This window comes from Xenopus laevis, chromosome 9_10L, assembly GCF_017654675.1.
Source record: "Xenopus laevis strain J_2021 chromosome 9_10L, Xenopus_laevis_v10.1, whole genome shotgun sequence".
Lineage (NCBI taxonomy): Eukaryota > Metazoa > Chordata > Amphibia > Anura > Pipidae > Xenopus > Xenopus laevis.
The window spans coordinates 57,044,693-57,071,724 of NC_054387.1; the positions used below are offsets into that span (position 1 = coordinate 57,044,693).

Below are 27,032 nucleotides of genomic sequence, written 5' to 3' on the forward strand. Positions count from 1 at the left end.
TTGGGTTATTTTACATGGAATTGACACGATTTATCCTGCCACATCTTCTGGAGTATTGTATATGAAATTGGCACTGTATCTTGCTTTATATTCTAGGGGTTTAATCAATAAAATTGGCACTGTGATTATCATGCTATGGTTTCTGGGCTATTTTTATGCTTCAATGTAATATGAATCTGAAATAATTAGCCTTGTGTTTGGACTGTTATATTGTAGATATACTATATACTGTGATTTGTTCCCTAAGCTCAGGTATTGTATATGAATTTTATCAAGCAGCACTGGGTACTTCTGGGGCTGCTGCTGTTGCCGGAGGCAGCAGCCCGATTCTGCCTTCCCCTTAAAAAAAATGGAAATTTGGCTCAAAATAATCACAGGTGGCTTTTGCTGCCGTTAACTGCCTGTTTGCTGCTGCCTGAGACAAGATTCTCACCTTGCGTTAGGATAGGAGCGGCCCTGAATCAGCATACAATAAATAATAATCCAGTAATTTATTATGAGCCAACAGGACTCTAAAGGGAACCTGAAATCTCCAGCACTAGGGTTTCTGCTTGGATTAAAGCAAATAGATGTACCCCACCCTCCATTCTATTCCACAGAAAGAGGCGACAACAGAAAGAAAGTAAAAGTATAGGTTTTATGTTTTATTTTGAGATGAAACAGAATCACATATGATTAAACCCAGATTGTGAGTAACACAGAATCAAAACATAAGGCATGAATCAGTTTAACCTAACTTAAAACAGAGAAAAACAACTGAAATAAGGTGAAAAAAAAAAAATCTCCTTTCGGCAAATGAGGAAAAACAGTGCAGAAGGCGGAGTCTCAGATTAAAGGGAATGTAAACAGGTTTCTCTAAATTTCTAGTTACTGCGTATCAAAAATATGGTGCCTTTGCCTTTATACAGTATGAAACATTGTAATATCCCCCAGGTCATCGCTGTGAATCACAATACTAATGCTTTCATCCCCTGGGCGTCCCAGTGAGAATAATGGAGAAAAGAAAAAATAGATCATCTTGCTTTTTGGCTTTTAGTTCCCTGCACTTTATTGGCCCAAACGCTCTGCCGTCAGCTTGTAAACAGTGTCCGGAAAGGCAAATCACATTGGTTTTCTCTGTGACAATTCGGCAAATGTAATTTCGTTTTTTCCCTGAGCTTTGTGGTACCACCTCCACAGACCCCCCACCCCCACTACAAGAGAAATTGGGTCTGGATCAGTTTTTAGAAGACTGAATTATTGGCTGTTAAAAAGAATTGGAATTACCCCAGTTTGTGCCCTATGCTTTAACATTGCAATCAGTTTAACCCTTAAGCTGCTTCTCCCATTTTTGTGCTCAATAAATGGCCTTTTCCTTTTAGGAGTCCTGCATTATTAAAACATTTTAACCCCTTCTGCCAAATCTGTGTCCATATTAAACCACAAACAGCAATGCTTGTGATATTGATTGGACATATATGCCCCAAACATTCATTTCCAGGTATGTACCCAGAAGCTACACCATGAATAGGATTTCTCCTTGTCTCAGATCCCAAACGGAGAAATAAACCCCTCTCCCTGACCACATCATGCAGAAATCCCAGAATGGCCCTGCTTCCTTGTAATTGAACTAAAAAGGCAATGGGAATCAGTTCCTTTCCAGGATCGCTAAACAGCAGCATGCACAATGTAAGACAGTGCTTTGTGCTTTAAGCACACTATCCTGTTTCGCGATCACCACCATGGACAAGAAATGAGGTGTCCAGACCTGGTGGCCCTCAACCCCACTGCATGACTTTTCCTTTTCACTTCCTATATGTGTTGCCTGTTTGATATGCTTGAGGAGAGGGGCCTGGGCAGAGGCTATATGATTAAGGAAAGGTGTTACGTCTCTTTAAAAGGGAACTATCACAAAAATGAAAATTTAATATAATCATCATACTGAATTAGATTCTAAATATAATAAATTTAAAATGATTACCTCTTTTTAAACAATCAAGTTACTCTTCACTCTCCCCCTCTCAGCAACTGTCTTTCTTCAATCTATCTTCACGCAGGAGTCTGATTAGGAAAGGCAGTTAGGTCTAGTATAACCTTTGAATGGGTGGGGTGTCCGATTTTCCTAAATGTATAAGCGCTCACTCTCTTAAAATCACCAGAAGTCCTGTATTTCTACATGCAGAATTTGAGCATGTCTGTTAGATTTAGTTTTTACTAGAATCCGTTATTTGAGTGAGCTTTAGCATATCTGCTAGGAAAGGGAGCTCCCCTGAGAGATATATTGAAACTAAAGCTGGCCATAGACGCAGAGATAAAGTCGTACGAAACTTAGGTTTGTACGGTTTCCGGACCGTATGTGGATTGTCCCGACATTTTTTTATACCATGGCGATCAGCTATTTAGTCGATGAGACAGGTTAGAAGATTTCTGTCAGCTAACGATAATATCTCTGCATGTATTGACTATATCAATGGGTGACTGTCACTACTATTTGTCAGACATAACTTTCGCACCATTGCTTTCGGTCAATTCACGGCCAGAACATCCTCTGATTTGTTCTTTTTACTAATTTATAATCTGAATGGTTAGTTATAAATGGGGAGATTGCAACGCACGATCATTCGTCGGACATTAGGATATATCTGCACGTCTATGGCCAGTTTAACTCAATTCAAAAGACACTCAACTCTTGCATAAAGATAAACGGATGCTGAGAGATGGAGAATGGAGAGATTATGTCTGAAAAAGTATTGAATTATTAATCGATTATATTTAGAAAGTTACTTATTTCAGTATAATGAAGCTTATATACAATTTTCATTTTTGTGATTGTTCCGTTGATGCATAAAAAAAAAAATAAAACTTGATAGCTTAGCAGTCAAACTGAATGACAAGTAACATTAAAGACTCACTGGTGAAATCTAAGGATGCATATTTCCACCATTTGGACCCTCTTTTCATTGATTATGGGCTGCCCTGCAAGCTGAGAAAATGCCTATATAATTTACCCACCCAATAATGTATTACAACCAGATGTCTTGTCAGTCTGGAGGCAAAGCAGTGCCCATTCCAGCATGGCATTCAGCACTATGAGAGAAAAGGAGCTTAATTTGGTTACTTGACACATTTATACAGGCCTTTGTACAAATGCCATTATTCCCAGGACTTTCAGGAATAGATTATACAGTACCAGATAGGTTGGTAGTTGTAGATGCCCTGCCTTTGTGGGTGGTGGTGAAGTGAGGGCAATTGATGGCTTCATATTGGCATCAGTGAAAGGGCAGTGACCCCAGATACCCCAACATTCAATTTAACAGAATTTGTCCCTTCTAGCTGATAAACCTCAAAAAAAAAAAAATCAACCCCTCCCCTTGCTGGAGCCTTTAGGTGCCAGCAAAATAATGATTGTTGTACAAGAATGGGTTCCATAGAAGCAATGCACACACATGGAACTGTGGATACTCTGTCCTGAAAAAATCAGTATTGGAATATTCTATTAAACAGTGGTTTAATTCCTTCAACTTTTCTTTAATATCTCTGATTTATACCCAATTCCCTGCTAGAGATGGGGGAAGTCAGGCCTGTTCTGATAGCAGGAAACCAATTCAGTCTCCAGGACCTGGAAGCTGGGAGACATTTAACAGTGCGCAGTGGGTGCAGCCATGAGGGCCAGTGTTACAATTCATCCTTTTTCTTGCCCAGTTTAACCTGGTCTCTCTCACGTAGTGTCTTTATAAAACCAATAAATCCAGATTCCTGATGAGACAAAAACAAAGAAGAAAATATAACGGTTTCCCCTACTGTAAATGATATGGATATTAGTCACTGAGGGGTTTTGTGACTATATAAAAGGCACAAAGCTGCAGGACGAGTTATAGAGGCAACTCTGAGTATCACTTATATATTAAGGGACAATGTACCCAACTGTAAATTATAAGGATATTAGAAGTCACTGAAGAGTTCTGTGACTATATAAAGGCACAAGGCAGCAGGCTGAATTATGCAGGGAACTCTATCACTAAAGTATTATATGAGATAATGTAGACCCTACTGTAAACGATAAAGATATTAGAAGTCACTGAGAGGTTCTGTGACCATATAAAGGGACAAGGCTGATTTATACAGGGAACTCTGGGTATCACTCATGTATTAAGGGACAATGTACCCAACTGTAAATTATAAGAATATTAGATGTCACTGAGGACCATATAAAGGGACAAGGCTGCAGGCCGAGTTATAGAGGGAACTATTTCAATAACATATTATAAGAAATAATGTAGCCCCTACTGTAAATTATTCTATAATTAAACAGTATATAATATTAGGAGTCATTGAGGGCAGGCCCGGACTAGCAATCTGTGAGTTCTGGCAAATAAAGTGGGATGCCAGAGGGGGTGCTGCAAGATGCCATAGAAAGTGACTATAAAGTGGGCTGGAGGGGGCTGTTTGGGCCTGTATGTACTAGCTACGGCAGGGCCTATTTTGAATCCACAGAAATATTACCCGCTCGCAGCGCTGACAGACTTATCCTCGGGAGGCCAGAGTGATACTTTTAAACTGCGGCTTTATTGAAGCAATACACAGTGGTAAAGTTGTGGTGGGTGTACAGCAAACTAACGTGTTTCGTGCCCCAAACACCGGGCACTTCCTCAAATGTGAAGATATTTTGGTGAAGTGCCCGGTGTTTGGGGCACGAAACGCGTTAGTTTGCTGTACACCCACCACAACTGTACCACTGTGTATTGCTTCAATAAAGCCGCAGATTAAAAGTATCACTCTGGCCTCCCGTCTGTCAGCGTTGTGAGCGGGTAATATTTCTGTGTATACAAAGTATCGGACAAAGCTACTGACATCCCACGTTAGCTGCGATGGACGAGGTGAGGCTCACTGTGCGGGTGAGCTCCGCCATTAATGCCTCTCTTCTATATACTGGCATCCTATTTTGAATCCCAATCCAGGGGTTCTTCTGTGACCATATAAAAGGCACACAGCTGTAATGTATAGGTCAGGATTCTCTATCATTCACTAGTTCTATACCCCACAGTAACCAATCCTGTATTTATACCAGTATAACTTGTTATGCCCTACCCTTATGGAATATGCTGCCTCAGGGGTGCCAGGAATGCTTGGCACTACTATGCCAAGAAGCACAGACTTACTGTTCGTTCCCCACTGTATTTCTCAGAGAACTTTCCGTAGTTGTAGTAGTTGAAGGTAGGGAATCCTTCCACCCCCTCTTGCTTGCACACACCCTGGTTCTTCTCTTTGGTGCAGTCTACAGCGCCATATGCAATCTGCAAAATGAAACAAAACATTTTTTGAGTGAGTCACCAAGATTATGGACATGGCAAAATACTCAATAGTCATGGGATATTCTGTATCATTCTCCAGTGGAGGAGGAAATGTATTTTTCTGCTGAGGTTATTTAGCTGGCTTATGGCAATTCCTGTGCTATAAGAGTAAACATTTTTGTTGCTAGTTTCAAAGTGGTTTTGTCTCGTTAGTAAATTCAAATTACTGATTAAGGCAACTGTACAGCAATTGGCACAAACTGCTCGCAGCCAAAGAGAGCAAAGGAGAAATAAATCTCACGTGGCACATTTCTGTATGTTAGTTCTGCATGAAGCAGAAAAACAAACACGGAAAATCAATTCCAGCAGAAAATTACGACTGTTTATAACAAATAATTACCGTTCTAAAGGGAGCAGAGTCTTAGAGGCCAGGTGCTATACTACAAAGGGCTGATACTGGATTACATGGCCATCGTTGTATAGATTGGGGGTGGGGTGGTCAAATGAAGTGACAGTATTCCCAATCTACAAAGACTGATCAGAACCACTCAGTTGGTGAGTTATGTTCACTCTAGTACAAACCTGGGTGCATGAGGGTCTATGGAAACCCAGTTTTCAGACTGTACTGACCTCTAGGTGCTTTTTCATTCAGGAAAATACAGTAGGCTATGTGACTGAATGGCAACAGAAGCTGCAGCAATTACCATGGAAGTCAGGAAGCTCATGATAGGAGAAATGTAAGGCTATGGGCATACAGGCTGAAGGCTGCTGTCATCCTGCGTATTTTTGCAGGGTGAGAGAAGCATATCTGCTCAGTGCCTCTGCTCCATTGATTGGAATCAGAACACCCTTTGTGCACTCACACACAGTGGAGGAGGCATTTCCGGACTGACCTCAGCTTCAGTTCTGCTGTGTGGACCTCACACAGGCTGATCTGATTAAAATCAATGGAGCAGATCTGCTTCTCTCAGCCTGCAAAAATATGCAGGCTGACAAGAGCCTGTGTGCCCATAGCCTTAAGCCCTCTGTGTAGAAAGTCTAGTAAACCACCAATATATGGGATATACAGAGCTGACCAGTAGAGGGGGCTAATTTTCCATGAAAGTACCTCAGTTCTAAAAACTGCATTAATAACAACCCTAAGGTTCCCTTATTGTCCAAATAATCTGGGTGTTGGATTCAGCCAACAGGCAGGAGGTATTGCAGTTCAGCCATCAATAGTTTCACTTACCTTTCTATCATCCTTAAAGGTATCAGCAGCTGTTGTGAAGTCTGGGACCGAGCTCTTACAGTGTGGGCACCCTGGGAAGATCATGAAAGGAACGTCAATAAATAGCAGACAACGGAAGAAGCAACTATTCTCTGATGCACAAACTTTCAATTGCCTGAATTCAGGGGTTTTATGATAGGTAGCTGAGAATGTGGCCCTCCAATTACTTATTACAATTGATTTAACGAGTCAACGTAAAATTCGCATACATATAGGCAAGTTGATCTGAACGCAACTATGGAAGCTGCTGCATGGTGGGTATTCCATTTTCTACATGTCTATATTATATACTACTCCAGAGTATAACATGCTTGTATAACTATAGTTTTCAATTGCTTTGTTTGTCATGCCTTGAATACAGGGTGCATATTTAGATTAGACAAAAGGTAATTCCCTTAATAATAGGTTTTGTCCTGTCATACAGAAGGGGAATATGTGTTAGGAAATAGAGAAAAATGGAGAGCATATCAGAAATATAGAAAAGGAGAGAGGATAGAGGAGAGTAAGGCCAAACAGTTGGAGAGAATAGAAAAGGAAAAAACAGGGGATGAGAGACAGAAGGAGAAGGGAAAGAGGGTTAAGGGGTAGAAAGAAAGAGTTGCCCCCTGAACTCTATATAGGAGTCAGTGCATCAGAGTTGCATGCTACAGGGTTATCTGCTGAAAACTCACTTATTGCGCCCATTTGTTACCCAGTCAAGGGCCCAACATTCATTTGTGGTTAGTTAAACGGGCTCTCGCCAGTCAGTTGCAGACAGCGGGAAAGGTTAATGGAGATGAGCGCCCTGTGAGCCTGTGTTGCGCGACAAAGAATTTCAATATGTCACCGTGCAGCCTGCGCACGGAGACAGAGACCAGGTGTCGGCCTCTATCAGCGCATTGGAGAAAGGAGCCATTCTGCTTAAAGAGGCCACCGCTGCATATCCTTCAGCCTGGATTAGGAGATGCCATAATTCATAGACAAGTGCAGCTTTCATGTCACAAACAATTAAATGTAATTACACTGCTAACGGTTCCTCTGCGAGCGCAGGACTCTTGTCTGGTAATTGAAAAAAATATCAGGGAACAAAAGAGAAGCTCCAGCAGCAGGACTTTCAGAAATGTGATTTATAGAAAGGCAAGCAGTGATCAAAGGTGGCATTGGATCTGGAAGGTACAAGCATCTTGGAAAGGTTAATAAACTTGCGATGGTGGAACAGCAAGGGGACGATAATTAAGGGTGACAAATACACTAGTTTCTCCTCCTTTATTCACAATGAAGCCGCAGGTAGAAAAAGTCATAAAGGGGGATTATAAAAATAAATATAACAGCTCCCAGGGCCGGCCTTAGGCCAATTGGACCAATTGGGCCCCGCACCTTTGGGGGGCCCCGCACCACAGGGCAGCACAGATAATATTTCCCTCAGCACATGATGCTGCCTGGCCTGCCCCCAACTTTGAGAGTCCAGCCCATCCCCAAATCCATAGGTCTAGCCTGCCCCCAACTCTCATAGGCCCAGCTTTCCTCCAACCTTGATAGGCCCTGCCTGCCCCCAATGCAACCAAGCCTGCTCCCAAGCTGAATCGGCCCAGCCCCAAACTAATTGGCCCAGTCCACTCTCCTATTTCCTCCCTCTCTCTCTTACCCTGTGTGCCCCTATTATGTTACCTTGTCTGCCCCTTTCCTTTCTATTTTGTGCCTGTATGCCCTTATTTTCCTAAATACTTTGTGTGTCAGTAGCCAGCAACACTTTGTCTAGGGGCCCCGCCAACATGGTCCCAATTGGGCCCCACATTTGATAGGACCAGCCCTGACAGCTCCTTCTCACTTCCTGTGCTTCTGATCATAAAGGCTGTTGGCCCAAATAAACATAATAATAATACAAAGGTGGCCCCGTTTGTTTGTAAGCCAACATTAACTCACTGATTAGTTACTGTGCTTGCAGATTTATGGCCCATTTCTGTTAAACATGACAGCTGTGATATCCTGTAGTATAAAAAGAATTTATTATAATCAAGGTGCTATTGAAGGAGGTATGCTGGGAGCACTGCAACATGTGAGGAGCCGTGCTTGTGTGTCTCTTTCTCTCCCAGGCAGGAGTGATATCTGACAAACAAAGAGAGTAGCGACAACTCACATTATTGAGGCCTAATTTCAAAGCACCAACCTAAAATCAGCTCTAATCCACTTCAACGAGACCTCAAATGATACCTGTCCTAAGTCTGGACCTGGCAGCAGCAGGAGAAAAGGAAATGGATGCATGTGGCTTGTGGCACTTACTGTCTGTCATGGCAACAGTACTTCCAAGATGGGGCCAGGAGTGTCAGGAATACTAATCAGTGAGGAAACTGCTTTCAGCTTTATTGCTTGGCGGCTCTTATGGACTGAGCCTTTTCCAACAGCCGGACAATGAAATCTCTGCTGGGAAGCAACACTTAAAGATATCGCATTCTGTAGAGCGGAAGATGTACCAAGCTGTAGGGGCACTGACAATGTGAGACCAAGAGCAGTCAGTCACATACCAACTCCACCTATAGATTCAAAAAAGGCTCTTGCATTTCAAATACGTCCAAACAGTAACCCAGCAGCCAACTAAATAGTCTATGGCATCAACCAGTATCTACAGATTGCCAGTTTAGGTCTGATACAAGGTTTAAAACTAAAACGACATGCATTACCAACTGGGAGGCCTGCCCTGCAGTGCCCCTAGCCCACAGAGATCAATGCAATGGCAGAAAACCTTATTCAGATTCAGGCCCCAACCAACCACCTGATAGCAGCTCAAGAGCAGAAGTACCCGAAACAAACAAACCGACATTTTTTCATCGTAATATATATATATATCATAGAGAGTGGGAGTTTGTGTGTGTGTTGGATCTTCCTCTTCCTTTCTGTGGTTAATTCAATTACAATTCAGTTTAGGACTTGTCAAAAAAAAAAAGGCAAAATATGATTAAATAAAAGCTGATCATAGCCCAGACATCAGTACCACTCGGGGGAGGTGGCAGGGGCCGCAGGGTAATCTCGGTAGCCTGTTCCAGACGCCCCTGTACTTGTGATTTCTTTATGCTTTGTGGAGCGGCTGGTAATCTGCTTCTCATACAGCCTGCGGCAGATGTGCAAGCTCTGAGCTTGATATTCCATTTGTTCTGTTATCTGCGGCCAAGTGCAGTTAACTCCGACATGAACTTAACCATTTAGGTTGTGCCAGATATCAGTGCCATGCAAATGCATGCATCATTTGGGTAAACAAAGTCAAATGGTTCTCAGCAAAATTGCCCAATTATTTTATCGTGAAAATCTATATTTTTTTTATTTGCAAATGTCAATTTGCATATAAAAAATAGAAACTATAAAAAGATCATAAATATTTCATTTGGATCAGCCAGTGCCCTTCACTTGAATAAGAATGGGTTAATGGGCCGTACGTGGGGAGAGGCTGAGTGCAGAGAACAACAGCCATTGAAGCAATTCGGGGAGCAGCTCAGGAAGGAAGAAAGAGAAAGTTTACAAAAGATCTGCAGCTCTGAAGTTGGCCATGGCACAGAGAGGGGGTGAACAAGGGGGTGTCGAATTCGTGAGCAAGGCTTGTAGCAGAAACAGTAGGGGCTGGGAAAAACAAAGAGAATTGGAAAAGACAGGAGCTTGGTCTGAAAATTATGAACGAAATGTCTGAGGGTTCTAATTGGGGTAGACACAGAGCAGCATGCAGGGGCCACGTGGCTCCTTTACAATAGAATATTACGTTTCGCTGTGCCAGAAAAGAACAGCTCTAAACCCCCAACAGCAATGTTCCCAGACACACAACTGGTCCGATACCCACATCGCCGGGAACATCTGCCCGTACTTAACCAGTTAAGAGCAAAGACTTGTGCATACACACAGACAGATGGACGCTATCTCTGCACGCTGCTCTGTAATTAGGAACAGCCAGAACCACCGACAATAGCATTAAAGGGATTGTGTACCTACGGTTATATATTTGCATATTGTACTAGGTCTTTATATATTTATTCACAATAATCAGTAAATCACAAGGGATTGCATTAGAAGCCTAACTTAGTCAAAACCATGGCATTGCTTTATAAACAAACACCAAGCCCTACAGATTGTAAACTCACTGTGGCAGGAGCTGATGGAAATGTGATAGGGTCCTTAGATTGTAAACTCACTGGGGCAGGGGCTGATGGGAATGATGAATAATCTCTGTACGATACTGAAGAATATGGTGGTGCTATATAAACAAAGGATAAAAGCTTATTCTGTGAGATCTTTCTACTCATCCTTTGCTGGCTCGCAGGCATACGGGCCTGACTGTTACATAATGATGTTAAATCATGTGAATTATGGACTAATCAGGCAGGCAGCATGCCATCTCTAAGTGCCTCGCAGTAGCATGTAACCTATAGGCCACTGGGCAATTTAGTGCCTAAAGAAATGAGTGATTAGGATTTTAGTGCCAATCGGACTGCCCTGCTCCAAGAATCAACTTAGTCTATTAATGTGCATTGCAGGGTTCAGGGGAAATTACTCATGTAAAATACAAAATAAGTGAGGGATTAAGGTACTTTCTCTTTGGAGGATGGAGGCACCTGTGGTCAAGCAAAACTTTAGAATGTCACTTGAGAAGGAAAGAGTTACTGGGAACAGGGAAGGAGAATGTTCCTGAGGATCAGGAAAGGAGCTTTCTCGAGGGATAAGTGAAAGACATTCAGGACTCAGGATGGGGTGCAACCCCAAGGGGGTACTCACAAGGGGCATAGAACATGACCAGTGAATGTTTCTTCTTCTTTAGGGCTTCACGGAACTCTTCCCCCACAAGGTGCAGAACGGTGGAAGGTTTCTCATCCCAGGAAGGCTCTGGTGGGGGTGGCGCCTCTGGGCTGTGAAGAGAACAAACAAATTACATTGAACATAACACGAACAAGTACAAGTGTGTCCTGTTGTAACAGAGAGTTGGTATCACATACTTGTTCATCCACTCCACGATTTTTTGCTCTGTGCGCAGATGAGGTACTGTGTATTTCTCCTCACCATTCTCAAAATACTTCACTGTGGGAAACCCAGTGACGTGGAATTTCTCGGACACGGCTCTGTGCACTGTAGAATCTACTGCCGCCAATACACCAACCCCCTAAGAGAGAAGAGAGAGCCAGGTCATTGTATTTCTTATAATCAATTCAGTATTTTTTTTTTAATACTTGTTCCACGTGGGGAGATGTGAGTAGTACTTGGAACAAACTGAGGAGCACTGCTGGGAAAAGGGAGCTGCAAGTTGCATCTTTCGGGTCCCCCCAATTGCAGTGGGGGCTTCTTGACGGAACTCCCGCCTATGCCTCCCTAATAGCAAAGTATGAATTCTATTGGCCAATTGCAGAGACCTTGGTGCTCAAATCTCACAGCTGCCTTCTGGAATACCTAGTAGCCGCAAACCATATCAATAGGTCCCTTAAGTTTTACAGTTGGAAGAAAGTGTCTAACGAAATGGGCACATTCCTCTAAAAAACCGCACAGCTGGCATGATTTATGGATGCAGATATATCAGCAAGTGCCAAGTTGAAAAGAGAATAAAGAAGCAGATAAAATATTCCATTATTTTTCCAATAAATGTGGATATTTATCTGTTTTGACTAAATATGACAAGTTTAATTAATCTTAATGGTAAACACTTCTCGCTGCAATAAACAAGGCACTCAGGCTATTCCTGTAATACTCCCAGCAGCCCGGACTTGGCAGCGCCCATGAATTGGAAATCAGTTAGCACTTTGCCAGAGCTCCTTAAGGATCCTCAGGGAGGGCGAGGGTGTCATTCTAGGTTTTATTAGCCCCCGCCCCTTAGAATGGAATATTATTATTCTAAGCCTCAGATTATTAGCAAATTTTGCATCCCTCATAATGCTGAACTTTAACAAGTGCTACACAATGGCAGAGAGTGGAAGCAATAAGCAGCCCAAAAGTATCATACATCCAACTGCTTGCAGCTCCATCAGAGTTCAACAATAAATCACAGGTTTCAGGGCCTCATTAAACATAAACAAAGTGCAGCTTTCGGATAGGAAAGTCCTGCTTGCATATGAACCCATCTGTCTTTCCCTTGGCCAGGTAGGAACCTCACCTGAAGAATGTAAGTGAACCCATCCTAAATACTTTGATTCTCTGTCTGTCCTGCTCACTGGCTGCTTTTTTCCCCATGATCAAGCAGTTAAAACTTCCCGGTAAGGCTAATGCCAGAAGTGGGCTGAAATACGCAGGCCGATAATCAGCCCCCTAAGTGGGCATTATCCTCCTCTCCTGCCTGCACCCGAAACAGTTGTGTTGGCTTGGGTGCAGGTACACACGGTTGATTTTGGTGAAGAAACGCAAGAGTTTGCATTCTCAATGAAATTAACCACATGTGCCTGTACCCGAGCCAATACGATGGTTCCGAATGCAGGCAGGAAAGAATAGTAATGCCCATGAAGGGGCTGATTTCAGCCCAGTCTGGCATTATCCTAACATTCCATGAGAGTGTTCTAGTCCCTCCAACTAATGAGTTAATGACTGGAGTTAATGCAAAGAGTCCCCCGCAGGTTAACTATAATAACTGCAATTAGGGTGTAGGTGCATCTGGGTGTGCTAGAGACACAGGACGTCTAGAGTAATAAATTCCATGTTCTTACACTTTGTTGCAGGGTCACTGCCGCCTTCTCATAGTCGGGTTTCATCTTCTTACAGTGCCCGCACCCTGTAAAAAGAAAGAAAAAGTGAAGTCAGACAGATGGGGTGCCAAGGATATTAATTGGTTCATTACTATTCAGTACAAGAACGCTGGGTGGTACAGTTACCTTTTAGCTGCAAGTAGCCCAATGTGAGGGCAGATAGAGGTTGTCTGTTCAATGAGCATAAAGGGCAAGTGTAATTGCAATGAGTTCCAGAGACATGCCGTGTGCTAGTGACAGACGTCTGTAGGGCACAACATGCTCTCTGTGCCAATTACCTGAACCTGTCACTTTCCCTTGCAGAAAATAGAATAGTGATTCCATGTCACATGACAAACCATTATCTGCAGAACTGGTGGCTCTGTGCTATTGCAGCCCTAAGGGAACCCACTGGTCATTGGCGGATATTGGTGCAACTGATCTATAACTTGTATAGATCTATAACTTGTAATTTCTGCTGAAAGCAGATATTGGTGCAACTGATCTATAACTTGTATAGATCTATAACTTGTAATTTCTGCTGAAAGCAGCATTGTCGTGTATCTTGGTATTCACTGTACTGGTGATTATTGAGCCCATGTATTAGAGAGCAGCACTTTAACAGACCTGTAAAGAAGGACCAGTGCAGTAATGGACAGACAGATACTCTACTACTAGTAACAAATACAGTTCATCGGGTACATACAGAGGTACTTACACTGGTGCAGATAAGCCCAGGATTGTTACAATGTAATTCTGGATCACAATGATGTATCTTGTGTGCAAAAAAAAGGAAAAGTTGTGCTCACCACTAATTTCTAAACCATTAGGTGGGGGTGCAATGAGGCTGTGACCACAACTTTCATACAGACAAATACAAGAGATCCTCTGCACTCAACCCATTATAAATATTTTAAAGACATTATACATTTTGTGCTAAACTAAAAAAATGTCCTCCCCTTTAAACAAAACACAGTATGTTTTGTGCAAACACCTGACAGGACACTCACATGGAGCATAGAACATGACAAGCACAGAAGGGTGTTCGGACAAAAATTGGTCGAAATCTGCATCTGTCAGGTGGTAAACTGCGTTGTCCTGATCCGCCCATGCCACCTCGGGGGCCTCTGGGGTTGGGGGCTGAGGGCTGAAATTAGAGAAAAGTTATAAAGATTAGGATCCCTGGTCTCTGTATACGAAAACAAAGGGGCTTCCTTTTCATGGATAAATGTATTTATATGTTAGGGCAACTATACATTTAACTGCAATAATTCCAGTACCTAATGGTTATGAGAAAGCACAATGTCTGCAATGATGAGAGTAAAGGTGGCCATACACGGTCGTTTGGACCGATTTGACAGCTTATCTGCCCGTGTATGGGGGCTTCCGACGGGTCTTCCCGATGAATATCTGGCCACGATATCGATCGGGAAGGTTTGATTTTTAACCGACCGACCCGTCGGAGCCCCTTGGCGCATCGTAATTCGATTGTTCGGGCATACGGCTGAACGTTCGAATTACCCCCGATATAGCTAGTGGCATATCGGGGAAAGATCCGCTCATTTGGCGATGTCGCCAAACGAGCGGATCTTTGAGTCTATGGCCACCATTATCCCCTGACTGAAGTTGTCTCCCATCTTTGTACAGTTAGTGGGTGGCATTTGGCTTTTTGGGTGTGCAGCCACAGATCAAAGAGCTTTGAAACCTAGAATCACAATACACAGGGAAGAGTAATCTAACAAACTGCTCAGGTTTAGGACAGTCTATGAAATCACTACTGGCGAGCAGAAAATATGGGAAATGCTAGCAAATTCCTAATTTTGCAGAGAAATCATAGGTAAGATCCTCTCCCTTAGCCGACACTCCAGTGATCAATAAATAGAATGTAAGGAGCTTTTGGGATCACAGACTTATCTAAGTGAGACTGCAAATGTTGGTTTAGGAAGGTTGCAGCACTAGTATATTGTAATTAAATGCTGAGCTTGAAAATAAATGATGATCCTTTTAGAAAAGAAACTAGGTGTCTGTGGGCTAGGAGGCAGTCACCGATTTATATGCGCCAGAAACATCGGTAGCAAATAAAGAGCATCCCAAGTGCACAATAACCTGGACCATGAGACAGACTCTGCAGCATTGGGGCAGTTTAGCAAAACAAAAAGCACTTTGTGTAAGCATATAAAATACCATTTGTATTAGGAAAGGGATTAGCAAAGACTTATCCACCTCTTTAGCCAGATGGGAGATTATAGGGGTGTTGTGTACAGAAAGCAAGGGGATAAAGGTCACCCACCCCTGCGATGAGCAGATAGCCTGCTTCAGGGGGCTTGGAGTATGGGGGGCTCCATTCGGTACTGCTGTAATCCTAATCATTGTACTGTAATGTGCACATTGGTGGTATTTCTTCACAGTGTTTGTATGTCTCTAAGGCACATATCTGACTGAGGCTTAATCAATCAATCAAGGAGGCCCCCCGAACACAGGAGTCTGCCAACTCGATGAAGAATAACTGCAATAAAGTGTGTATATTAAGGCATAAACAGTGTCAAAGGAAGGGGCTGTAAATGTTGGGTAGCATGTACTGCTGGTACATGAAATTGGTTTCAGAAAGGGGCTCTAAATATGGGATAGAATGTGTAGTAAGGAGAAATAGTGTTAGGGGAAGAGCTTGTAATTGTAGGACAATGTGTATAGCAATACAAGGTGTCGGAGAAGGGTTTCTAACTGCAGCATATGTAAAATAAGGGTTGGCTGTGTCAGGGGAATGGCCTATAACTGTGGGACAGGGAGTATAGTAAAGTAATGTCACCCTCTATATACAAATACCCAGCAGTTGCCCGAGACTCACTTTTTCAGCCAGTCAGAGATGTCATTAGCGGAGGCTCCGTACTTCTCAAAGTTGAACATATACTTCCCCTTCCTAACAGAATAAAACAAAAAGTCATTGTATTTCTGACTCAGAAAAATAGCTGCACAGCAATGCAGTATCTGGGGGAAGAACATTGAGGGGGGAAGAACATGAGGCATTTTGAATAGAATTCCCTAGGGCCCTTCCCTTTAACAAGTAAAGTGTTCACACAGAAAGTCTGACATTAGTAAATGGCAGAATCACGGTGCCAGCCTGTCAGCCACTACATCCCAGGGATCGGGCTTGGAGAACCAAGAATGTCACGGTGACAGTATCTGTATGGCAGCTCTACCGGGAGATGTTGCAGTGAGTGGGTCAGATGTTTAATTGCTCTGTGTCCCTGCGGGGTCACTACAAACTAAAATAAAAGATGCTGTCCTCAATAAAAGTGGAACACTGCTTTTTGCTACACAACAGATGCCAATTCTTATCTCCCTCATTCACCTACTTATTTCATGTATGGTTTCACTATGCTTCAGGGGTGTAACCAGCACCAATATATGAACTTGCTGTTACCACTTGAGGACCCATTCTTAACCTTGGGAATGCTGTTGGACTACAACTCCCAGAATTAGTATACCCTTGATTATATGCTACATCAGGGGTGCCCAAAAGGTAGATCGGGTCTACCAGTAGAGCTGGTGATCAGTAGATCTCAAGATACTGTCAACAAACAGCTCGTCTAAATCACCCTCCTATTTTATGCTTTTCATTCAGATTATTATGTTAAGGTTACATAAGAAATAAAGGTTTGTTAAATATAGCAATATACATTTCTCATAAATCGGTATTTAAGTAATTTTTTAAAATAATATTTTCCATGGAACAGAATGTTAACAATGCTTTTATGGATGTAGATCATAATGGGACAACATCACAAGTAGAACTAGCATTAGTAAAGTACGGACACTCCTGTGCTAAAGTATGCTGTGAGTTATAGTCCAGAAACAATGGGGGACTCAAGGTTAAGAAAAAGTGCAACTTTTTTCAAATGGCACCATGACATTTCCTCAAAATGATTCAGTTTAATGTATAACATTGTTTCCAGGCACAGATATAAAGTGTTATTATATCTTTAATGAGAGAGAGTGATATATACATAAATACATATATATGGCTGTCGGTCAGCTGGGAAAGGCGAAGTCTAGTTTACTCCAAGAACAGTAATAACTAAAGCTTTATACATTAAATAAAAAACACATAAAAGCTGAAATGCCCCATAAATATCAAATCCTTTAGAGATGACACTTCCCCCATCATGGGAGAAAGAGAGGTGAAACATCACAGTGACAGAAGCGCCTGTATTTTGGAGGTCTGTGACCCCACAACTGCTCAGAAACTCACTCAAAATAAAGCACGGTCGGGTAACCCTTCACATTGTACTCTTCCTTCAGCCGGTCGAACTCTGGGGGGTGAATATTCATTCCTGCAAGCACCTGTCAAAAACAATCAGTAAGTAGCGGCATTAAGTGCAGAGACCCCCTGGGGAAAATGGGCTTTTAGAGCCTTTCCCTGCCCCTCCCATCTATAGGTTCAGAGTTTACCAACTGTTGCCAGATCTGCAATCACCTTTAGTTCTGCTTATACACCTTATAATAAACTTCATCACAAGCACAATATTGGTAAAAAAAAAACAAACTAATAATTGCTTTACAGGCTGGGCAGCTAAATAAAGGCAAAGGTTATCGTTTGTTATATTGTATTTGTTGCTTCTCTAATCACCCCCCTACTTTTTTTTTTTAGAAACCAATTATTAGGCTGTAGGCTTGAGGCAGAACAGAGCAAAATCAGAAGACCAGAAGACAGCAGACAGGCCTATTTCGATTGTAACAGGGCAGAGACTTCCTTCTTAACACTTTTATTATTTATATTCTGTTATGATCCATGTCTGTTCTGTTATTATAATGAGACCGAGTGCACAGAAACACTGGATTGAAAAAAAAGTGTTATTCTTTGCTGTTACTGGTCTCCAGCTCCCCAAACATACCTCTGGGGTAAATGACTTCCATCGTGGGTGACAGGCAGAAACTGCTTTAGGGAAAAGGTCAGACTGCTGAAACAGTCCTGTCACATTACCTTAGACTACAGACAGGAATAAAGGTCACATCATCCCATAGTCAGAAGCCAACTTGAAAGCCATTGAGATATTTGGTTTAAACCAGTAACAATAAAATAAAGGGTAAGAGCATTTTATTCCCATGCAAAGCTAAATTTAACTTGGCTAAGAATGATGGGAGTTGTAGTACACCTACAGGAACATTTGTCCTTTAATGAGTCTGGGGTTATACGGCAGGATCTTCATTAGTGACCCTTTTAGATCTCTGTAGCCGATATCTCCAAATGGGCTTCCTACCCACATCTGCACAAAGCAACATAAAAGCTCCCATAAAGGGAAATTTACGGCATCAGAGAGACCCATTTGAACGCTTTCCAGCACCATTCACTTTCCTGCTGTATAAAACAGATAAAATTCCTCATCTCCTTAAATAACTCACATAAGAGCCCTTCAGATTGGTGGCAGCTTGCTGGTACGATGGTATCAGTCGCTTGCAAACACCGCACCCTGTGAGGAGAAACGGGGAGTAAAGGAAGGGCAAGAGGAGGGTATAAAGGGACAGACAATGAGCAGTGTCACAAAAGAAAGAGAATATAGGACAAATAAATAAACACGTCAGGATCATGAAGTAAAACATTGATAAATTGTCTGCAACAAGCATAATGCTTCCATGTGGAATGTTGGGGGGAGTGAATAGCATGATGTATGGGGTATTACAATAGTGAGGCTCGGTGTTAGAGCCAGAGCTCTGGGAATAGAACAGGTCTGCCTGTATCAGGTCTTTAAGGCAGTACAAGAAGCCCCTGAACTTACAGCTGTTCCATGTTTGGGGCACAATAGGTTTCTAACTCATGCAATGGCTTACAACTCACTCGCCCATTTCATTGCACCTCCGAACACTCAACGCCTCATAATGACAATGTCCTACACAGACCCCATCTGAATGCCAAAATCCCTGTGGGTACATAAAAACCTAAGCCCAATATTCTGCACACCTCTCATGAACAACCAAACATAAGTGAAGGAACTCACAAGGCGCGTAAAGCATCATTAGCAGCGGGCGATCTTCCTTCTTCAGAAGCTTCCGGAAGTCCTATAATAACGAGTCAGCTTTAAATAATATACAGATTTTACATAGAGATTAATGTAACTGGGTGGGATAGTATAATACGCAAATAACTTTACCTTCTCATTATCAATATGTACAACGTCTTTGGCTTCAGGATTCTCTTCCCACAGTGGGGCCCCTTCTGGGTCTCTCAGGAAAGCCACAAGTGACTAAATTGTGGCACAAAAAAAAATTGGTTTGAGATTAGAAGGAGAGGCTGTTCTTCGCATGCTCTGTTATTAACATTATAAGCGCAGCTCCGTTTTAGCACCTGTTTGTGTTAGAAGATTCTATGAATTACAGTCCAGCAACATCTGGGACCCAAGGTTAAGAAGCACTGTTCTAATGCAGTGCTGTCCAACTGGCGTCCGTGGGCCAAATGCAACCCCCCCTTCAGTGGGCCCCCCACATGAAAGTCTGCTTGCTGTGACTGATTACCTTTGTTTAAGATTTTAAAGGGTTCAGCAGTGAGATTAACTGGCCCCTGCATTGTTTATACCTTAAATTCAGACTGTAAACTCTTTCATTGTTCACATCTGTAATCCCCTCTTCATTCTTCCCACCTCTAAAGCCCTGTACTGAGTCTGAAACTGCCCACATTGTTCACAAAGGGACACCAGAATTGTGTCACTGTATGAACTGTTCATTTTACAGTGGTCCGGATAGGTTTCCCTGCTCCTTGTATCTGCCTGCCCTTTGTTCTTGTGTGCGCCATACACCTGCCCTATGCTCTCTGTGTGCTCTGAACTCTACCTGCTCTATGCCCCTGTGTGCGCCATACTCTGCCTGCCCTATGCATTCTGTGTGCCATACTCTCTCTGTCTGTGAGATATGAAATGCATAAGGCTATGTCCATGTGTACCAAATAAATTATAGTCAGTCTGTCTGGAAAACTGCTCTTTGAGAACATGCTCCTCTACAATACGGTTTAGTTCCATACTCTTCCTGCTTTATGTTTCTCGTGTGTGCCATTTTCTGCCTGGTCTATACTACTTGTGTGTGCCATGCTCTGCCTGTGGGCAGTGAACCTGGTGGGGGTTTGTTAGCATTTGGAAATACTTGTTAGGGGTTCCCAAGGTGTTTAATCATGTGCTGGGGGGGGGTGCAGTGTTATCCACAGGGGAGGATGGGGCATATATCTTAATATGACTTAATAAAAGTTGCCCATTTTGTATGTGTTTTTGGGTCAAATAAATCACTTTTTGCATTATTACAACTGACTTGGTGCACTGCTGGTAATTTGCCTGGATATATGAGTGATGAGTGATATCCCAACAGTGATCACCTACCATTTGTTTTTTTGGTGTGCTACCACCATTAATGTCAATATAGTCTTAAAAGGTCTTGTGGTAACATGGGTGTTGTTTAAAGTGGGTGTGGTTTGAAAATAAAGGAGTGATCAACGCTGGCTTACATTATCGGCCCTCCACCATGTAGGCCAGAAAAATTCCAGCCCTCTGTACCACAGAAGTTGGACAGCACTGTTCTAATGGATCATATGAACCAGCAGAAGTTACAACCCACCACTCCACCCTCAGAACTGCAGCTAGTGCTTATGCTTGCTTAGCTCTACATACCTCTTGATTATGCACAGATCGAGTAATAGCTCCAGCCACCCTCCATCTTGCATGGCACCCACCTATATATGTGCCCTCAATTAAATAGTTTGTCGGACCCTGATAGTTACCTTATATGTGTTTGGTCTGTTATATTCTGTATGGAAGGTCCCATCCCTACAAACAGAGATCAATTGAGAATAAATCAGCAGCAACTGATAAGGCGATGACTGAAAGGACCATTGCTGCACCCACTGCCAAAAAAATGGGGAATAAGGGAGCCCAACCTTGAATGAGCACAAATCTAATATGGTCAGTCTGGTATTGTAATAACTAGTCCTGGTCCTTAGGACTATGGATAACTATAATAGAAAGATCTTTATCTAAGCATTAATTCTTTGTAGGGATACAAATCTGTCCAACTTTTGACTGATAATATGAATGATTTTAACATAAAACATTAGATGGATTGGATTTTTCTGCACTAGGGCAGGTTTTACAATGGGGCAAGTGGGCTCTAGACCCTAGTCAGATGCCTGGGATGGGGTAGGGATAAATCTGATGTCACAATGTGTGATTATTGGCTCTTAAGATCACTAACAGCAATGCAGTTGGTCACTCACTTGTAATGAAGCAGCTCGAGCCCATTGGGCTTCTTGCTGGGATCCACCTTCAACTTTTTGCACAGCTTTCTGCTCTCTCCATCACTAAAAGGCGATCATACAGTGTAAGTTACAGTGACAGAGATACACCAATCTATAAACAGAAAGATGTGAGCAACGCAGGCACAGCCACACAGAGGCACAGCCACACAGAACTTCACAAAATCAGAAAGAAGCTCACTACCCCCAGAATCTGAACTAGGGGAATCCTTAAATAACAATATTGGGATTATAACTGGGTTTGATTGGTCACTTACCCACAGTCGATCCATGATACAGTCGCTGTTCCCTTAACATCCTGAGCAATGTTGGACAGGAGTTTGAGCTGCTGCTCTGCTGCGGAAGCTATTAACATAAATCATATAGAAATCCCATTGAGTAATGCTCTGTGGCCCCACCACAGCCCTCTGTGGCCCCAGCGGCCAGTCTTCTCCCATAATCCCCAACTCTTAATCAATACAGGTTTGGACACTTTTAGGGTCACACTTCTAATGCCCCACCATGTTACTCTAATAACTCTTGCCCCATCTAGGCATGTTACTCTAATAACTCTTGCCCCATTTAGGCTGCTGATGGCCAAACTTGAGTCACACCTGCAGGCTCTTCTAATGTTCACAGAATGTAAGCACATATCCACAACCTTTTGATTTATAATTCTAGATTTTTCTACTGTTTGAGAACAACAAGAAAGGTGACCATTCTCTCCACCAAAACAGATCATGTGTCCCACTCACCTGACTTTGAGTATAAAACCAAAACATTGTTCCTTGTGCGCAGAAGCTTCTTGAAATCTTTATGGTCACTGGTTCTTTCAATAAGAGGAGAAACCTTGATGGATAAAAGGCAGGACGGGCAGATGATCTGAAAGGGAGAAATGAAAGGATGTTCAGGTGATGGATATTCATTGTGGCATTCATTCATGTACTGTCACCCTATTGCCCTACTGTCACCCTCCTGTCCTACACAATACCTGTTATCACTCACTCTTCCTACAAACAACTCAGGTTAGCCATTACTTGATTAAAGATTAATATATGGGTGAACTTCCCCTTTATTTTCAATTATTGCCTTCGCCTGAAACAAATGGCATCACACATAGAGACAAAGCTGATTAGAGTGGAAAGAAAACACTCAGGAGATGTGCAATCAGTGATTTGCTCCCTTCTAGAGGGGTGCATAGAGAATAAAGGCAGCTGCTGATTGGCTAGAGACTGGCCCAGTGGATGCCCCACTAAGACTGTCAATTGAACTCATAGCGAAGCCCACAATGCAGCCGACTCATCAAATGTGTTATGAAAAGCTGTGCTCCATAAATCTACCCCCAGTGAGACTCAGCCTGCAAGTAATGGTACACACCTCACACAGCATGGTATACACCCCACTCTGAGAATGAAAAGCCAATCTTAGTAACAAGTTCAGGAATAAAAAGCAATTTAATGGCACAGTATCAAGATTGATACTCTCTGTGGAGAATCTGCCTCTTTTGCGCAGAAATTTTGATTGTCTAGAAAAGGTGATAACTTGGGATCCGCTGGGGGGTGGTGGTGAAGAAAAGGACAGCCGACTGGTGGAATGGTGAATATACAGGAGCGAAGATAAACGGATTTATTGATATGTATTGATAGATACATACATATTCTTATATTTTGAATACCACAGTTAAAGGAGACAACATGTAGGCAATAATGATCAATATATGATGCAGGTTTTACTTTGGGCTTAACATTAATAATATCTTTAAAAATTGCCCCTTTATTGGAGTTCCCTATAGATCAGCTACAGTCACTGTCCGTGTTTCAAATGAGTGGTCGGCGTATCCTAATGGTCCTTGCCAGAAGCACAGTAGGAGGGGGACAGCCAATCACAGTCCTGCAGCCACACAAGCTTCAGTTCCCTATCAGGTCAGCCTAGCTGCTGATTGGTTCCTATCCTACAGTGCCGCCTGCACAGGCAGAGAATTCAGCCAGAGATCAGATGGGCTGGATGATTAGGGTTCTTGCAGAAATTTTCAATAAATCAACCTGAAACAGCACATTCCTTCTCCATTTAAAAATGCACTGGCACATTTTTGTTCACCCAAGATGTCTACTTTAATGAAGAACTCAAACCATTTTTTTTTTCTTAAAGAAAATATAACTCTAATCAACTTCCCATTCCATTCATTACTCATTTTCACTGGGTTTATAGTTATGTGTAATTGTCACTGCTGTTGTCTGTCTGTTCATACTCTCTGGACTGCTGGTTCTCACTCTTGAAACAATGTAGCAGTAGTCGGCTAATTAAAAGTCATGGCACACAGGGCTTTTGCCACCCACATTTGAAGGAATTTGACATGGTTTTGTGCACTTTGTCGCCCACAAGGAGCACGAATTCCCAAAGCACCCTGCATTCCTTCAACCTAAAGGGAACAGACATTTATTTCTGAGTGAAAATAAGACATCAGCACACTTGTCTGTCTGTAGTAGCCAAACCTGGGCATCACTACACTGAATACACAGGGAGTGTAATGGCAGAGACTGGCAAAAGGCAGAATTCAGATTTTGTACACTAAATGCCCTTCTGTTGCATGACACAATAATTCACTCCGGGCAGTTAAAGAGGGATAGAAGTTTCCATTAATATCACAGTTCCGCCCCAGTTGCTACATGTTACCCAGGATCTCTGGCCTAATCCTGATGCACCAGTTTGTTCAGCTCTGAGCGTCACACATCCTGGTTAAGGTTAAAACCCCAAAGCCATATTTGCTCTCCCGCCCGTTTGCACAGGGTTAGTCACAGTGGAAAGGTTAAGAGAGATGTAAAACCATACATAAAATCAAGCATACTTAAAGAAAATGTATCTAAGCGAAGTCTCAATGTAGCAGCATTTTTATTATTCTGTGATTCTCCTTCTTTATAGGTTTGTTAAGCACTTAGCTGGAGAAGAGCCAACTGCTGCTACATTATTTCACTAGTAAGGATCAGCAGTGCAGACAATAGCAAAAGACAGATACAGATACAAATCAAAGGCAACTCTCACCATCCTGATGCTGTTTGCACGGTGACCAATGAACTAAAGCCACACAAACTTTCCTATCATGCTTGTAGCCTCTGTATAATTCAGTGTACAGCAGCCCTACAAGCCTGACCATTTCAGCCACTGCAACCACCAATGTGATCCGTCAGTTTGCCACACTGGAGCTAGCATTAGCCATGCTGGCTGTGACTCTGAGCCTTCTTTATGATCCCCTAACAGACCTGCTCCTTGACTCAGATCTTGAAGGACTACAACTCCCAGCATTCTTTTTCTAATCAGGGTAAAAACCAACACTTAGAGGCACTTTTATCAAAAAGGAAAATTTTGAACTCCCATAAATTCAACCAATCGAATTTTTTAAACTCGGATGAATGGAATCAACCCGAAAACCTGAAACAAATTCAGACAGAATTTGAATTGAATGCGATCAAACTTGATTCGAGTTTTTTCTCGTCAGGAAGGCTGCAAACAACTCAAAATTGATCCCTGGACCACTCTTATTGACTGAAACAGCAATTCTGAAGGTTTTAGGTGGTGATTAGTCAAATTTGAGTTCTTAAAGGGCCAGAGTATGATGAATCGAATAAATCTAATTTAATTTTTTTTTAAATAACTCTTATCGAATTTAAATATCTACCTTGTTGAATTTGACAGTTTTGACCAGAAAAAGTTGAAAAATCATAATTTGCAAATTTCTAATTCAACCATTGATAAATCTGTCCCTTTTTAGATTTCAAGCCCCAGTTTGCAATCTGGTTAGATTTTTAGCAGGAGACACCATTTGGTATCTACACAGACCAGCAAGTAAAGAGTTAAAAGGCATCATTGGAAGGCACAGTGAGATTTATGACTGCTGATATTGCTAGACAGGCAGTAGGGCCATAGGGGAGTGTGGATAATATCCCAGTGCATTACAGGCTGCAGCTTAACTGGGCCTAACCCAGATTTATGGCAATAAGCCTCCCAGGGAATGAGCAGGAATGGATAAAGTGTGTGTGGGGGGGGGGGGGCAGGTTCTTGTTGCTCTGCCTCTGATTAAACTCCCCACATCCTCTTGGTTGATGCAGTTTTGAGCAGTCAGATGACCCCACACACGGAGTGACCAAACACTGAAGATCTCCCAGAATGCCATCCTAAGCCTCAGAAGTATTCAGAGTCTGTAATGGGTGTTATTACATGAGGACCACATCCCTTTAATGTGAATCTACCTTCTGCCCATCACTACAGTCCAGTGCATCAGCCCAACCTTGTCCAATAAATATAAATCATATAAAGAGCCAAATATCAGAGGTCACTGGGAGTTGCACTCTAACAGGTTATATGGATTGTTACACAGTATAATATGTTATTTTTAATCAACAGCTCCCCCCCCCCCAAGTTGTTCCTTCTAATGCCAGGGGCCATGCATAAATAATACTCGATTTACTATGCAGAATAAAAAGCTTCTTTCCCATTAATCCCATGCTGTGCCTGGTGGGGGGCTGGAGATTGGTTGGTTATTAATATCCATGGGTGGGCGATAGGGATTAGACTCATGCTCACAGCTGCATGGTAACACTGGACAGGAAACAGGATTTCCTTCAAATAAGGGAGAACACTGGCTCACAGCTCATCCCAATGAATTTGCCTCTTAGGGCAGGACTGCTTAGAGCACAATTTTGGGGAGTTAAGAGTAAAACTATGACCCCCAGTGGCAGATAAACCCATGCCCATTGTTAGCCAGATTATATAAAGTGTAAAGTACAATAGTCATCCTATGGGAAGCTGCAGCCTGCAAATGGTCTTCAATTATAAAACTGTATGGTTGCTGGGTACACTAACCCTAGCAACCATGCAGAGGTCTGAATGCCAGGCTGACAAAGCAATCACAAAAGAGCTCAATAATATATTTATAGTTCATGGATCCAATACACCCAGTTTTTGGTTGCTAAGGCTACTGTCACTGGTAACCAAAAAGCAAATTTATGATGACTGTTGTTACTGCACTCACTGGTACACATGGACCCAATTGTCCCAACTAAGAATGCACTGGCCGGCAAAGACCAATCTAAAATGGGCAGAAACGTGGGGTCCCAGGTAAAGTTTGAAAAAAATTGGGAAGTTGTTTGGGTGGGACTAAGTAGTTGGGGTGGGGGTACTTTTGAGAGCAAGGATACGTTGGGGTACTTTGCAGGTCCTGCTAAGTAGTGACTAAGGTGCAGGGGCACAACCATTGTACAAAGGGGTGTGTAGCTTGGGGTCGGGGTACTTGCCCAACACTGTGTATAAGGAGAGGAGAGGGAAGCAGGGCCAGTTCAAAGGGCACTGGGCAGTAGAATATAAGTTGGAAGGGGTAAGTGAAGGGGGTGGCAGGGTATTATGCCAAGTCCCGGGGATATAAGTTTCAGCAAGTTAGGGCTACCACCCGCTCATGCCTGCCCCGCCGGTGAGACCCTACACACTCACCAAGAGCAACAGCGAGAGCATGATCTTCCTTCCCCAGAAGCGCCCGGCAGGAGCCATCTCTCCGACTGCCACGTCTGTCTGCGCCTGCG

General features: G+C 42.6%; 1 protein-coding gene across 1 annotated transcript; it reads right to left on the reverse strand.

Moving 5' to 3' along the window:
- Positions 1 to 632: 632 nt before the first annotated feature.
- On the reverse strand, positions 633 to 27,032 carry pdia5.L (protein disulfide isomerase family A member 5 L homeolog). Its single transcript, NM_001093131.1, is given in 17 exon segments — positions 633 to 3,735; positions 5,139 to 5,273; positions 6,502 to 6,572; positions 11,272 to 11,402; positions 11,490 to 11,653; positions 13,179 to 13,243; positions 14,207 to 14,343; positions 16,042 to 16,113; positions 17,446 to 17,537; positions 18,597 to 18,664; positions 19,190 to 19,250; positions 19,343 to 19,435; positions 20,953 to 20,998; positions 21,445 to 21,528; positions 21,741 to 21,828; positions 22,218 to 22,344; positions 26,944 to 27,032. Coding segments are annotated over 17 exon segments (1,572 nt in total). The 5' UTR covers positions 27,001 to 27,032; the 3' UTR covers positions 633 to 3,654.